Raw genomic sequence first — 16,386 nt, forward strand, 5'->3', positions numbered from 1 at the left:
AGAAAATATAAAAATGCAGTAAATGAAGCAGGCAAAAAGGAATACAAACGTCTGAAAAATGAGATCTGCAGGAAGTGCGAAATGCGTAAGCAGAGATGGCTAGAGGACAAATGTAAGGATGTAGAGGCTTATCTCACTAGGAGTAAAATAGATACTGCCTACAGGAAATTTAAAGAGACCTTTGGAGAAAAGAGAACCAGTTGCATGAATATCAAGAGCTCAGATGGAAACCCAGTTCCAAGCAAAGAAGGGAAAGCAGAAAGGTGGAAGTAATATATAGAGGGTCTATACAAGGGCGATGTACTTGAGGACAATGTTATGGAAATGGAAGAGGATGTAGATGAAGATGAAATGGGAATACGATACTGCGTGAAGAGTTTGACAGAGCACTGAAAGACCTGAGTCGAAACAAGGCCCCGGCAGTAGACAACATTCCATTGAACTACTGACGGCCTTGGGAGAGCCAGTCCTGGCAAAACTCTACCATCTGGTGAGCAAGATGTATGAGATAGGTGAAATACCCTCAGACTTCAAGAAGAATATAATAATTCCAATCCCAAAGAAAGCAGGTGTTGACAGATGTGAAAATTACGAACTATCAGTTTAATAAGTCACTGCTGCAAAATACTAACGCGAATTCTTTACAGACGAATGGAAAAACTGGTAGAAGTGGACCTCGGGGAAGATCAGTTTGGATTCCGTAGAAATGTTGGAACACGTGAGGGAATACTAACCTTACGACTTATCTTAGAAGAAAGATTAAGAAAAGGCAAACCTACGTTTCTAGCATTTGTAGACTTAGAGAAAGCTTTTGACAACGTTGACTGGAATACTCTCTTTCACATTCTGAAGGTGGCAGGGGTAAAATACAGGGAGCGAAAGGCTATTTACAATTTGCACAGAAACCAGATGGCAGTTATAAGAGTCCAGGGGCATGAAAGGGAAGCAGTGGTTGGGAAGGGAGTGCGACAGGGTTGTAGCCTCTCTCCGACGTTATTCAATCCGTATATTGAGCAAGCAGTAAAGAAAAGAAAAGAAAAATTCGGAATAGGAATTAAAATCGATGGAGAAGAAATCAAAACTTTGAGGCTCGTCGATGACATTGTAATTCTGTCAGAGACAGCAAAGGACCTGGAACAGCAGCTGAACGGAATGGACAGTGTCTTGAAAGGAGGATATAAGATGAACATCAACAAAAGAAAAACGAGGATAATGGAATGTACTCGAGTTAAGTCGGGTGATGCTGAGGGAATTAGATCGGTTACAATATCTCCGGATGTAATTAACATTTTACAATGAAACAAACGGCACTGATTACGCATTTGTTTATATCTTCAGATGTGCTAACAGAACTAACATGGTTCCATTTAAAAAAACGTAGGTTTGTGTTCCGTGCATTTTTGTATGGTTTGTTTTAAACAATTACACTAGCCCCTCTCCTCACGTTCGGTCTGTGGAATCGGTTGGTCAGTATGTGATGAGGTTTTAACGAAATATATCCAGCGGTAACGTTAGGTGACTCACCCTGTATATAAATGATATAATAGAAAGCGTTGGATGCTCTTTAAGGCCATTTGCAGATGATGCAGTTGTCTATAGCAAAGTAGCATAGCAAAGTAGCAACGGCAAAAGGCAGTAAGAATTTGCAGAACGACCTGCAGAGAATTGATGAATAGTGCAGACTCTGGCAGTTGACCCTGAACGTAAATAAATGTAACATATTGCACATATAGGAAAAGAAATCCACTACTCTACAGCTACACTATTGATGACAAGCAACCGGAGACAGCGTCTGCCGTGAAATATCTAGGCGTAACTATCCAGAGCGACCCTAAGTGGAATGACCATACAAAACAAATAGTGGGAAAAGCAGACACCAGACTCAGATTCATCGTAAGAATCGTAAGTAAGTGTAACTCATCCACGAAAGAAGTGGCTTATAAGGCGTTTGTTCGCCCGATTCTTGACTACTGCTCATCTATCTGGGATCCCTATAAGGCAGGACATAGAGGAGATAGAGAAGATCCAAAGAAGAGCTGCGCGTTTCGTCACGGGATCGTTTAGCTGGCGAGAGAGCGTTACGGAGATGCTAAACAAACTCCACTGGCAGACGTTACAAGAGAGGCATTGTGCATCACAGAGAGATTTACCATTGTAATTTCTGGACAGCACTTTTCAGCAGGACAACATATTACTTCCCTCCCACACACATCTCGCGTAATGACCGCGAGGAGAAAATTCGAGAAATTAGAGCCAATACTGAGGCCTACCGACAGTCATTCTTCCCACGCACTATTCGCGAGTGTAACAGGATTGGAGCGATCGTATAGTGGTGCCTAAAGTACCCTCCGCCACACACCATTAGGTGGATTGCAATGATGTAGATGTCGAAATAATGCTCCTTAAAACGCGAAAACCATTTTCTTGCCGTGCTCTGTCCAATGGTGTTATCCCCACACACGGCGCAAATGTTTATGGCTATTGAACTCAGGCAGAAAAATGTCAGAAATGTTCCGATTTCTCCACTTGGTACTCCATTTTCTAGCGTCAACAGCTCCACTATCTGAAAACGAGAAAATTACAAGATATAAATAAGAAACAGTGAAGTTCAAATAAAAAATTACAGTCGGCAAATAAACCCGTAGCAACCGGAATACCAACATGCAAAACAGAAATGCTACGAACTCAGCTTAATCATGTATATTGTAGTGCCTGTATTGGTTCGATGTACTCTGCAATGTCCTTCAGACATGAATGCATTTGTGAATTATACAAGTATACGGAAGTTTGGGTCTGTCCAAAGAGCGTGGAGGGTAGTCTGCACTTATTTATGATAGCCAACGGTAATTTTGCAACTATGCTGAATAAAAATGTTGACAGTTTGACGAATCGAATTGCGGAAAAAGGAAATTTATGGCACAAAAGAAAGGAGGAGTTGGTAGGACACATCCTGGGGTCTCAATGATTCGTAGTTTGATAAGAGAGGAAATTGGAAGAGGGGGTGGCGGTGGGAGAGGGATAGCAGAGGAAGATGATTTGATAAGTAAAGAAACAGGTTGAAATAGATGGAGGTTAAAGTACTGGGTGGTTATGCTAAAAAAGGGCGGTTACAGATGTTCAGTGTGCGCCGTGGTAATTATCGGATGGCGCAGAAACTGGTGGAAATTATAATTCCTTAATCTAGAACCGATTTACGATGAAAAAGAAATAGTTCCAGTTTTGGCCACCAGGTGTATATCTGGCAACGTGAATGCAAGACAGGCGTGTGTAAATATTTACAAAAGTAATAGATTAGGAATTGGAAGTAGGCAGAAAAAGGTTAAACAAGTGAGAAAGGCATAATGTTGATTTTTTTATTTTACTGCCACTTACACAGTTTATTCAGTATATGCATCGGAGACGTCGACGAGACAGTACCAGATTGACATCTGGTGGCCAAGATTGGAACTACTGTTATTATCAGAGTAAGTCGGTTCCGTCATAAAGTTTCAGCATATCAACCAAATTTCGATACCATTCCATAATTACGGCCCACACTGGATCTCAGTGAGAAACTGTAGTTTCCGGTAGCACATTGCAGTGTCTGACTTAGGACGCTAGAAGACACTGTTGTAAAAGCACGAATATTCTCTTCGCATCGCCTCGCGCGGACTATTGCAGATGCTGTATTCTCACGGCAGCAAGTCGCGACTTGCAGATCAGTTGCGCGGCGCGCAGTAAACAGCAACTCGCATTGCGGACGAGAGATCGCGCTGCGGTCGCAACCGCAGTTCGCGCGCGTCCGCGACCGCCAGGTGGCTCTGCAGTCGCCGCGCAGCCGCGAGACTGCGGCGCTACTGCGCAGGCGCGCCGGCCGACCAATGGCGCGCCGCGGCGCGAAATCCCCGCGGCCGAGCCGGCAAGCCGAGCGACTGGTCTTCCACTCCGCGTTTGACCGTCGTGCGCGCGACGTCAAACCCGCACAAGTCTTTTCTTCCCCACTTCTTCTCATCCTTCCGGACTCTTCCCGAGCCGACAGGGGAGAAGCGCGCGCCTGTGTCGGTTCGATCCCGGGACGCCGGCGTACAAGGACACCAGACGCCAAGTGTGAGTTCTTTCTGTTTTACGCAACGCTAACCAATGCGCTTCTACGACTTTTTAAGTCTGTCACCCTGTTTTTTTTTCCTTCAATTTTTTTCGGTGGGGCATCGATCAGTGCTAACTCCATACATCAGCTACAGCAGCAGACTAACACTTACGAGAAAAAAAAATTCCACTGTAAACGAAATCTTAGACTGAAATTCACCAAGTTCTGTATCGACCTCGCCAGGAAACTATATTCCATTTCTTTACAAGCTCGGACAGTCGCAGTGATTCTGAAAGTACAAGATTCGTTTGTTTTAATTCCAGTCGACGATCACAAAAAATTATCTTCAGATTTCTGTGCATAATGGTCATTTTCATAACTGACTGAAACCGAAGTCTTATACTGTCCTGTCCGACAATGCCACACTAATTTTGTTTGTACCTTCTGACGATGTCAGTTTGGCTTTATCATACTAGGATAATATAAGGCTTCTTCTATTTTGACCAGATCTCACAAATGGCCATTATGGGCAAAAATTAACGGTCTGGTGACAACTTTTTAGTGATCATCGACTGGAGTCATTAATAAATTCGTCCTATTACATCTCGGCGCGCTGTGGAGCCTCCGTTGTTTTGAATAAAATAATTTTGGGTATTAGGCCGCATCGTTATCAACTACCAAAGCAGCTAAACGGCCGGCGTTTCGTGCGACTTGCTGCGGTTCTCTTCAGGCCGATTAAAATCGTACCGTGGAAGTCTACGAACTCGAATCTCGATTGATTTGTCACGTATCGAAAGCGATGTTTCAAATATCTGGTGCTCCATCTCCTGGTGTTCCAACTTCGCTAGAATGATGTTCGTTCAATATCAGTGCCACAGTTAAGAGAGTGTTGCTATTTTCTTATTTACTTCAAACTGAATTGTAGTAGTTGGCTACTGTTATTTGTAGACAGTGGAACGCCAGTTCGAATGTCTTTTATTGTAAAAACGTCTCTCCGTTATAGGGCGGTTGTCGGTGCAATGAGGGCAAACATGACGTATGTATATGGTCCGCTAGATGCTATACGGTGCTTGGCAGAGGTTGCTTCATGCCAAAGCACCGATTTTCCATGGCACACGGACATGAAACGAGTGAAAAATGACTGAATTTTCAGTGAGCACCCAAATCTTTACTACTACATACCACGTATTCCGCGTACCATTGTTCAGTGCGTGGCAGTGGGTATTCCATTCCTAACACAGATTCTCTTAAATTTCTCGAGAACTACGTCTTCTTCCCTCCAACAGGGATTCCCCTTAGAGTTCCCCGAACACGTCTGTCGCAGAGGGTAGTGGCCTGTTAACGAATCTAGCTGCACGTTTCCGAATCCGTCCCATTCTTGCTGTCCCTGCTACCTGATAAAGGTCCTCAGACACTTGCTCTAGAATTTATGGCACTAGGGTCCTTCGTATGCACTGCATTGGCTACAACGCTTGCAACAAATGTCACCTTCCACTTACCACTGCATCTACTGGCAGAATTAATCTGCTGAACTGTAGACGCATATCGCCGCTACCGAATTGTAAGCAAGCTTTCGGAACATTATGAAACACCTCGGAGCAAACGATGTAGTGACTCCTAGCACGGATTCAGAAAATGTTGTTGTGAAATACAACAGCTGTTTATTCGCTCGAAGTAATGATTGTTATCGATGAGCGATCTAAAATTAATTCCTTATTTCACGATTACTAGGAATCTTTCCTCACTTCTAATCAAACTGCGTGCCTATGTACTAACGCCTCAGTAGTGCGACTGGATTCGTGCTTTCCTGTCCCGAAGTGCGTAGTAATCGACGGAAAACGATCGTGTAAAAGAGAAGTTACATCCGGCGTTCCGCAAGGTAGTGTTGTAGGTCCTCTGCCGTTCCTGATCCATGCAAACGATTTGTTAGACAATCTCAGCAGCCGTCTTACATTGTTAGCAGGTGACTGTCGTTTATCATCTAGAAAAGTCATCAGAAGATAGGAACGAATCGCATAATGATCTAGACAACATACCTGTATGATGCGAAAAGCGGCAGTTGATCCTAAAACTTGTAAAAGTGCATGGTGTACTAAAAAGAAAAGTTTCGTTAGCTTTTGATTGCGAGAGAAATCACACAAATGGTTCAAATGGCTCTGAGCACTATGGGAGTCAACATCTGAGGTCATCAGTCCCCTAGAACTTAGAACTACTTAAACCTAACTAACCTAATGACATCACACACATACATGCCCGAGGCAGGATTCGAACCTGCGACCGTAGCAGTCACGCGGTTCCGGACTGAAGTGCCTAGAACCGCACGGCCACCGCGGCCGGCGAAATCACACATTTTAAGCATGTCGACTCAGATAAATACCTACGTATTACAATTACAAACAATTTTAATTCGAAACAGTCACGTAGAATATGGTGTGGGGGGGGGGGGGGGGAAGAGTGGATGCGATCCAAAGACTGTGTTTTATTGACAGAACACCTAAAATTGCCAACAAATCCAGTAAAAAAAAAAAAGACGGTCTACACTACGTTTGTTCGCCGCTGTTAAAAGAGTATTGTTGGGGGGTGTGGGATCCTTACCAGACATTATTGACGGAGGATATCGAAAATGTTCAAAGAAAGTGGATCGTTTTCTGTTATCACGAAATAAAGGACTGTCACGGATATGATGATAAGCGAATTGAGGTGGCAAGTCATTGAAACGAAGGCGTTTTTCGAGGCTGAGAGATCTTTCCACGAAATTTCGTAGTTTCTGCTCCCAATTCGAAAATATTTTGTTGACTCGTACGCACGTAGGATGAAAATGACGTCGTAATAATAATAAAAAAACGAGTACATGAAAAGAGAGAGAGAGAAAAATCTCAGTTTGCACGTTAAGGATTAAAATGTTCGCCGGCCGAAGTGGCCGTGCGGTTAAAGGCGCTGCAGTCTGGAACCGCAAGACCGCTACGGTCGCAGGTTCGAATCCTGCCTCGGGCATGGATGTTTGTGATGTTCTTAGGTTAGTTAGGTTTAACTAGTTCTAAGTTCTAGGGGACTAATGACCTCGGCAGTTGAGTCCCATAGTGCTCAGAGCCATTTTGAACTGATGACCTCCGAAGTTAAGTCCCATAGTGCTCAGAGCCATTTGAACCGTTTGATTAAAATGTTCGTTCTTCGCACGCGCTATTCGAGAGTGGAACAATCGAGAAATGGGCTGAAAGTTGTTCTATGAAACCTCTGCCAAGCACTTCGGTGTGAATTTCAGAGTAGCCACGTAGATGCAGATTTTAAGCGTTCGTATCATTTTTTTTTTTTTTTTTTTTTTTTTTTTTTTTTTGTTAATACCTTCGGATGTCATTGAAGCACGTGGCTACCTCAGAAACTTGCCACTAAGCTGCAGTCAGATACTGCCGCCTTCTTTCTCTCCTTGCTGCGGGTATCATTTTGCGCTTTTCACTTTTAAAGAGAGGTTCCAGTCCTCGCGCCAGGCGGAAATTTTGTCCTAACCTTTCCGAATTTTCTTACTATCTTCCACACTCCAGCATCGTCAGTGAATAATTTCACAGTGTTGCTCATTCTATCTGGTAAATCGTTTACGTTTGCTGAAAACGGCAGAGGTCCTTATTACGCTACCTTGGAAGACACCAGATGTTACTTTTGTTTGTGCTGAAGGTTAACCGTCCTGCATAAAAATAAGTGACTCTGCACCAATAAACCTGGTGAAAAAGCGTCCCAGTTTGCTTTGCGTCTGAGGTGGGTTGGTTCACATGGCTCTGAGCACTATGGGACTTAACTTCTGAGGTCATCAGTCCCCTAGAACTTAGAACTAGTTAAACCTAACTAACCTAAGGACATCACACACATCCATGCCCGAGGCAGGATTCGAACCTGCGACCGTAGCGGTCACGCGGTTCCAGACTGAAGCTCCTAGAACCGCTCGGCCACACCGGCCGGCTGCTAAGGTGGGGGAAAACAAAATAAAATTAGATATAACTTACTGTAACCATAACTTGCTGTGATCTGTTAGTCAAAAAACCTGACCTCACCACCGTATAAAGCAACTTCAACGTCTGATTGCTTTACAAGTGGTAGAGTCATACGAGAACTACCTTCCAACACGGATTTTTTAAAAATTTTATAAGCATTTGTACAAAAGATATTAAAAGTAATTTTTTCATAATGTGGGGCCACAGTCATAATATATTTCTTTAAACTCAGTACCACCATTAGACTGTTTTTTATTTGCAGTGTTACATTTACACGTTCATGATTTCGGCTTTAAAGTGCCATTATCAAGCCTATTAAATGTTATACAGCGCCTAAGATGACGTACTGTCGTATTTTAAATAGGCTATTAGACACATTGACCCTTGGACAATATGTCTAATAGTGTATTTTAAATACGACAGTACGTCATCTTAGGCACTGTATAACATTAAAACACTTGATAATAGCACTTTAAAGCCGAAATCATGATCGTGTAAATGTAACACCGCAAATAAAAAACAGTCTAATGGTGGTACTGCCTTGAAAGAGATATTAAAAATAATTCACATTTCTTTCCATGAAGAGCTACTTTTTCTCTTAAACTACCGAACGAGTCGTACTGCGCATGATTTTGCAAGCATCTTTAGTGGCATATGTGCATCCTGTTCACAAAACGGGTAGCGAAAAGGTGTGGTAGTAAAGAAATTATAAATTAAAACGCCATGTGTTTCGTCGAAGTCTTACTGCATTAACAAGGAACATTTACTAATCCATTCACTATTTTGCGCGTAGGTGTCACCGAGAAAAACTTTAGAAAACGTTCGAAATGATGCTGATAGTTTGATGGAAGATGCCAAGTGTTCTCAGAATCAAACACAGAATAAGTGTACTCTCGGTAGTTTGCGGTCCATTTTAAGAGAAAAAAAACTTACTTTTTACGCACCTAAATGTGAATGAATGCTGACGACTGGCCCCTCCGTGTCGGCATCCAGTGACGCCTGTGGTCTGAGGGTGACATGGCGGCCGGTCGGTACCGTAGGGCTTTCACGGCCTGCTAGGGAGGAGTTTTGTTTGTTAAATGTTAATGGCATCTTCTCTGCCGCGGTTTCTAGCATAATGCTTGGGGATGCTAAGCAATTTTGCAGCGACATTCAGTGGTATGCGATAAGGATAGCTCGTGCAAATTGTGTTGCGAATACACTAGATACTAAAGAGGTAATAAAAATTAAAAAGTCCCGCGTGGTGCTGAAATTTTACTGCATGTATAGTGAGGAAATGTAGTAAGCAATGAACTTGTCTGCTTTCCATCATTTTGTGTTGAGTATCGGGGAAAAAAGTCTGGAAAACGTTTGAAATTACGTGAAAAGTTTGTTGGAGGTCGCGAAATGCTCTCACCCTCAAATACTAGACGAATATAATGGTTCAAATGGCTCTGAGCACTATGGGACTCAACTGCTGTGGTTATCAGTCCTCTAGAACTTAGAACTACTTAAACCCAACTAACCTAAGGACATCGCACACATCCATGCCCGAGGCAGGATTCGAACCTGCGACCGTAGCAGTCGCACGGTTCCGGACTGCGCGCCTAGAACCGCGAGACCACCGCGGCCGGCTAGACGAATATAGCTAGGGTAATTTGCTCCCCGCGAGTTAACGCCGCATCGAGATATATTGTACTGTAATTGTTGGCTTATTGTGTCAAACGTGTAACGTAATGTTATAACACTTGATGAGCAAGATATGACGGCATTTTAAATTCTTAAATCCGCTCAATAATTATACTGAATAGTGAAAATCGGAGTTTTGTTGCCATTCGAAGTCATTAGATAAACAACATGAAATACGGGTTGGCTGTATGCTTTACCGCTTTAGTAACATAGATGTTGTAGCTATAGTCTATACAACCAGTCTGATTAATACAGTAAACCCAAGTAAGATTTCAAAATTTCCCAAACTAAACCCCTTATAGCGACAGAACAAAAGTACAAGTTCGATATAAGCCGGCCGTTGTGGCCGAGCGGTTCTAGGCGCTTCAGTCCGGAACCGCGCTGTTGCTACGGTCGCCTCGGGCATGGATGTGTGTGATGTGCTTAGGTTAGTTAGGTTTAAGTAGTTCTAGGGGACTGATGACCTCAGATGTTAAGTCCCATAGTGCTCAGAGCCATTTGAACCATTTTTGAACATCGGATATCAGTGTCATAGAGAATTGAAAGCAACATCTTTTTTTTTTCTTTTTCGTGTTTTTGTATGAACACCGAACGAAAACCGCCGTGAATCTGCCGTTATTAAGAGCGATGTACAAGATGGCATTGCAGCTGTTTCGACGGGTAAATCGTACGTAAGTTAGCTCAATCACGTAACTATAAAAGTCTTTTAAGCTTATCCGTGACTGATATCTTAGAACCCGTGACTGTTAACTGAATGTAAATTCGTAAAACTACAGTCAGTCGCTTTGTTGAATATTATTTATTATTCCTTGAACCGGCTTTCGAACTTTTTTGGAGGTTCGTCTTCAGATGGTTTTCTGGAAATTACATCACTATTTCTAGCATAATGCTGGGGGTTGCTAGCAAAGTTTTGCTATCACAGTATAAATATATACATATTGTGTAAAAGTGTGTGAAGTGCTATACAAATTGGCCATCGAAATGGAAGCAGAGAGATGGACACTAAAGATAAAAAAAAAAAAATAACGCCGCCCGTAATGTCGCAAACCAACACCCAGCGTTCCGCTAGAAATAGTTCCCGAAAACCACCTGAAGATGAACCTGAAAAGGTTCGAAAACCGGTTCATCGAATAATAACTATTCAAAAAAGTGACTGTTTGCAGTTTTATGTATTTACATACAAAGTGTTTTCTTTATGAAATGCCACCGTTTTTTGTAAACAAGGAATATAAAGGAAAATTATATCGAACTGTCGTATTAACAAAGTTGGTTATGTGACTCAGCGCACACAATTCATTTAAACGGTTCCCACAGCAATCCGTACTACAGACTTTTTACTCGTTACAGAGTTTTCGTAGACTTCTACAAATGTCTGGATGATCATAAGTTCTCTGGGATATATCAGTTCTCTGATGGTTACATTAGAGAACTAATATATATATATATATATATCCCAGAGTACTGATGGTTCTCTGGAATATAACTTCACGATCTGTTCCCAGTTCTCTGATACAACCATCAGAGAGCTGTTGGTTATATTCGAGAGAACTGATGGTTTTCCAGCCACTTGTAGAAGTCTATGAAAATTTTGTAATGAATAAGAAGTCTGTAGTATGGATCGCTGGTGGGAGTCGTTTATATGAATTGTGCCCGCAAAAACGTCACATAACAAATTTTGTTCTTGTGGCATGAAGTGTCTCGTAGCTTACGAAATCATTTATATAAAAAAATCACAAAGTTAGATCTGCATACACCCGTCACCCAGGATAAATTTCTATGAACGCCACGTAACCGCCGTAGGAGAATATATCAGCTATATTTTGGTGCGTGTGGTAATGTCATATATCGCCGACGAGTTTTTCGCACATCGGAGTGAGATAAGAACACCGCTTCTGACACATCCTGTTCGGCGCCCCTGCAAATTGCGTCACCTACCACGTGACCCTGTGAGATCGTTTCATTGAAAATCGTCCCGCATTGCCGTTTAATGAAAAAAATTACGAGCTTACGGAGTATCGAAGCAGACCTGCGATTGGATTCAAGTCTTTCTCGCAGGCAAAACTCAACATGTCGCTCTTAAAAAGAAATAAATGGGCAGAGGCTAAACGTAGTACCATGGGGAAGTGTGATGGTATCGTTGCTGTTTACAATATTTATAAATGAAGTAGTACAAATTGTCCGATGCTCGCTAAGCCTATTCGGAGATGATACAGTGGGCTATACCAAGGTAGCAGCGCCAGAAGACAGTAAGGATGTCCGGAACGACCTGCAGAGAATTGATGAATCGTGCAGACTGGCAGTTGACCCTGAACGTAACTAAATGTAACATATTGCGCATACACAGGAAAAGAAATCCACTACTGTACAGTTACACTATTGATGACTAACAGCTGGAGACAGCGTCTGCCGTAAAATATCTAGGCGTAAGTATCCAGAGCGACCTTAAGCGGAATGACCACATAAAACAGATAGTGGGAAAAGCAGACACCAGACTCAGATTCATTGGAAGAATCTTAAGGAAATGTAACTCACGGACGAAAGAAGTGGCTTATAAGGCGCTTGTTCGCCCAATTATTGAGAATTGTTCATGTCTGGGATCCCTATCAGGTAGGAGTGATAGAGAAGATCCAACGGAGAGCGGCGCATTTCGTCACGGGATCGTTTAGCTGGCGAGAGAGCGTTACGGAGATGCTAAACAAACTCCACTGGCAGACGTTACAAGACAGGCGTAGTGCATCACAGAGAGATTTACCATTGAAATTTCGGGACAGCACTTTTCAGCAGGACAACATATTACTTCCCTCCCACACACATCTCGCGTATTGACCGCGAGGAGAAAATTCGAAGAATTAGAGCCAATACAGAGGCTTACCGACAATCATTCTTCCCACGCACCATTCGCGGGTGGAATAGGGTTGGAGGTATCAGATAGTGGTACCGAAAGTACCCTCTGCCACATACCATTAGGTGGCTTGCGGAGTGTGATGTAGAAGGAGATTTTTATACGGGTTCAGTGATTCAAAATGTGATGGATTGATGTTGTAGTGATAGGATACTATCGTTCCGCGTATTTTTTTTTTACGGGCTTTACGTCTCTGGATACTTAATCAACTTAGCAATCTTTTCAGTATTTCTAATCGTATCAAGATCTGACTAGACATTTGTGCACATTTTCTCAAACAGTACATCATTAGAGATAACTGCATCATTTGCAAAAGTCTTTATGTTACTGTAAGCATGCTCTCCCGGGTGATTAATACACATCACGTACGACGAGGAACATTTGAACTTTCTTTCTGTGACACACACAACACACGTTATCTCGAAACTTAGGTGGTGGCAAGTTCCTATGGGACCAAACTGCTGAGGTCATCGGTCCCTAAGCTTACACACTACTTAATCTAACTTAACTCACGCTAAGTGCAACACACACACCCATGCCCGAAGGGGGACTCGAGCCTCCGCCGGGGAGAGCCTTGCGAACCGGCACAAGGCGCCTAAGACCGCGCGGCTACCCGGCGCGGCTCGACAGACTCGTCAAAGAATCAACGTTACGAGTTGTAGACCACGACAGGTGTTACAAGAAAAATTCCGTGTCTGATACCTTATTTAGCAATTTGATTTAAATTTCCCGCCTGTCGGGGTGGCCGAGCGGTTCTAGGCGCTACAGTCTGGAACCGCGCGACCGCTGCGGTCGCAGGTTCGAATCCTGCCTCTGGCTTGGATGTGTGTGATGTCCTTAGGTTTAAGTAGTTCTAAGTTCTAGGGGACTGATGACCTCAGAAGTTGAGTCCCATAGCGCTCAGAGTCATTTTTTAAATTTCCCATGTTATTGAGAAATGACATGTCTGAGTGGTGTTTGCCATATTGAGAACTAACAGGTGTCAGTTGTGGTCTACATGTGTAAACATGCCCATTTGCACAAGGTGCTTTTGATCCGGATATGGTTTTACTTTTGAGTAACCTGTGTATCATGTCCTGTATATTCTCCATTGTAGTGACGCCATGGCTTGAGTGACAAACTCATAATAGAAAACGATTTACAAGAAAAAAGTGTTTGAAGGTCAGATGATGACAGTTTCAACTGTCGAAATCAGTCGTTCAAAAATGGTTCAATTGGCTCTAAGCACTATGGGACTTAACATCTTAGGTCATCAGTCCCCTATACTTCGAACTACTTAAACCCAACTAACCTAAGGACATCACAGACAGGATTCGAACCTGCGACCGTAGCAGCAGCGCGGTTCCGGACTGAAGTGGCCGAGCGGTTCTAGGCGCTTCAGTCTGGAACTGCACGAGCGCTACGGTCGCAGGTTCGAATCCTGCCTCGGGCATAGATGTGTGTGATGTCCTTAAGTTAGTCAGGTTTAAGTTGTTCTAAGTTCTAGGGGACTGATGACCTAAGATGTTAAGTCCCATAGTGCTCAGAGCCATTTGAACCTGTCGTCAATAAGAAATATTAATTATTGCGATCTTAGCTATAAAAAGCTTTTTTTCTCAATGTATGCATTTATTTTTACGTGTATAGATACAAATTACAAATGATGAGGAGGAATTAACTGGAAACGAAAGACTTGTTACAATTTCGGTACCAGCATAAAATTTATCTGCGCGTGAACTCCGAAATGAATTTCGCTACGTACATCAAGCGCCTATCAAATCCATTGCCGTTTAAAAAGACTTGCAGAAGAAAACCGTGATCTCAGCATGTTGCAGAGGGTACTTGTCACACTTCCGGATACAACCGATCGCTTTTGACGCTCTCTATCGGAACGAACTTTTTCCGTGTCTTACTACAGTGTTAATTTCGCGTCATGTATGTTTGTGGCAGACTAATAACTGTCTTTACTGTTCAAGGAATTTCTCCCATGTTTGTTTGTGGAAGACGGAGTAATAAGTGTCTTTATTGTTCAAGGAAAGTGCTTTTACAATTTTCTGAGCAATCTTTGCTTTGGTGCGCAACTATTTAGGAGTTTTACAAACGTTTCTGCAACGGCTAGCACGGGCCTTCTTCGAATCTAGTTGATTTATTCGCTGTGTAAGCTGTCTGTATTACACCCGAGAGCCAAACAATACTGAAGAGTGTATCGATCGAGACGTCAGTACCTAAACTCGATTTTTTTAATAATACGTCTGTGAGCCGGCCGGTGTGACCGAGCGGTTCTAGGTGATTCAGTCTGAAACCGCGCGACCGCTACGATTGCAGGTTCGAATCCTGCCTCAGGCATGGATGTGTGCGGTGTCCTTAGGTTAGTTAGGTTTAAGTAGTTCTAAGTTCTAGGGGACTGATGACCTCAGATGTTAAGTCCCATAGTGCTCAGAGCCATTTGAACCAATACAATGCAAGAGTGTTATCTAACCACATTGTTCAATCAACGGAGACTATTCTACAAAAGAAAATCAAAGAAGTGACAATAGAAACACGTCAGCCTCCGGCAGGGAAAGGTCGGTGCCCTATTTGTGTATTGTGAAGTGTCTCTTGCCTTGAAGTTGAGGACTCAGAGTAGTCTATTGTATATGAACACATCTGTATTTTGTATTGTAATATGTCAATTTTTTATTCACTCAATCCAATATTTATAAACCGATTATTGTTGTTGTTGTTGTGGTCTTCAGTCCTGAGACTGGTTTGATGCAGCTCTCCATGCTACTCTATCCTGTGCAAGCTTCTTCATCTCCCAGTACCTACTGCAACCTACACCCTTCTGAATCTGCTTAGTGTATTCATCTCTTGGTCTCCCTCTACGATTTTTACCCTCCACGCTGCCCTCCAATACTAAATTGGTGATCCCTTGATGCCTCAGAACATGTCCTACCAACCGATCCCTTCTTCTGGTCAAGTTGTGCCACAAACTCCTCTTCTCCCCAATCCTATTCAATACCTCCTCATTAGTTATGTGATCTACCCATCTAATCTTCAGCATTCTTCTGTAGCACCACATTTCGATAGCTTCTATTCTCTTCTTGTCCAAACTATTTATCGTCCATGTTTCACCTCTGTACATGGCTACACTCCATACAAATACTTTCAGAAACGACTTCCTGACACTTAAATCTATACTCGATGTCAACAAATTTGTCTTCTTCAGAAACGCTTTCCTTGCCATTGCCAATCTACATTTTATATCCTCTCTACTTCGACCATCATCAGTTATTTTGCTCCCCAAATAGCAAAACTCCTTTACTACTTTAAGTGTCTCATTTCCAATCTAATTCCCTCAGCATCACCCGACTTAATTCGAGTACATTCCATTATCCTCGTTTTGCTTTTGTTGATGTTCATCTTATATCCTCCTTGCAAGACGCTGTCCATTCCGTTCAACTACTCTTCCAAATCCTTTGCTGTCTGACATAATTACAATGTCATCGGCGAACCTCAAACTTTTTGTTTCTTCTCCATGGATTTTAATACCTAGTCCGAATTTTTCTTTTGTTTTCTTTACTGCTTGCTCAATATACAGATTGAATAACATCGGGGATAAGCTACAACCCTGTCTCACTCCCTTCCCAACCACTGCTTCCCTTTCACGCCCCTCAACTCTTATAACTGCCATCTGGTTTCTGTACAAATTGTAAATAGCCTTTCGCTCCCTGTATTTTACCCGTGCCACCTTCAGAATTTGAAAGAGGGTATTCCAGTCAACATTGTCAAAAGCTTTCTCTAAGTCT

General features: G+C 42.7%; 1 protein-coding gene across 1 annotated transcript in view; it reads left to right on the forward strand.

The window, feature by feature from the left end:
• LOC124553542 overlaps positions 1–16,386 on the forward strand; it is a 124,320-nt gene that overhangs the window by 10,319 nt on the left and 97,615 nt on the right. Inside the window, exon 2 of the mRNA XM_047127389.1 lies at positions 3,698–4,086. Coding sequence (XP_046983345.1) covers positions 3,698–4,086 — 389 coding nt within the window. The remainder of the gene's footprint in view (positions 1–3,697; positions 4,087–16,386) is intronic.

The sequence above is a fragment of the Schistocerca americana genome, chromosome 11, assembly GCF_021461395.2.
Source record: "Schistocerca americana isolate TAMUIC-IGC-003095 chromosome 11, iqSchAmer2.1, whole genome shotgun sequence".
NCBI classification, from domain to species: Eukaryota; Metazoa; Arthropoda; class Insecta; order Orthoptera; family Acrididae; genus Schistocerca; species Schistocerca americana.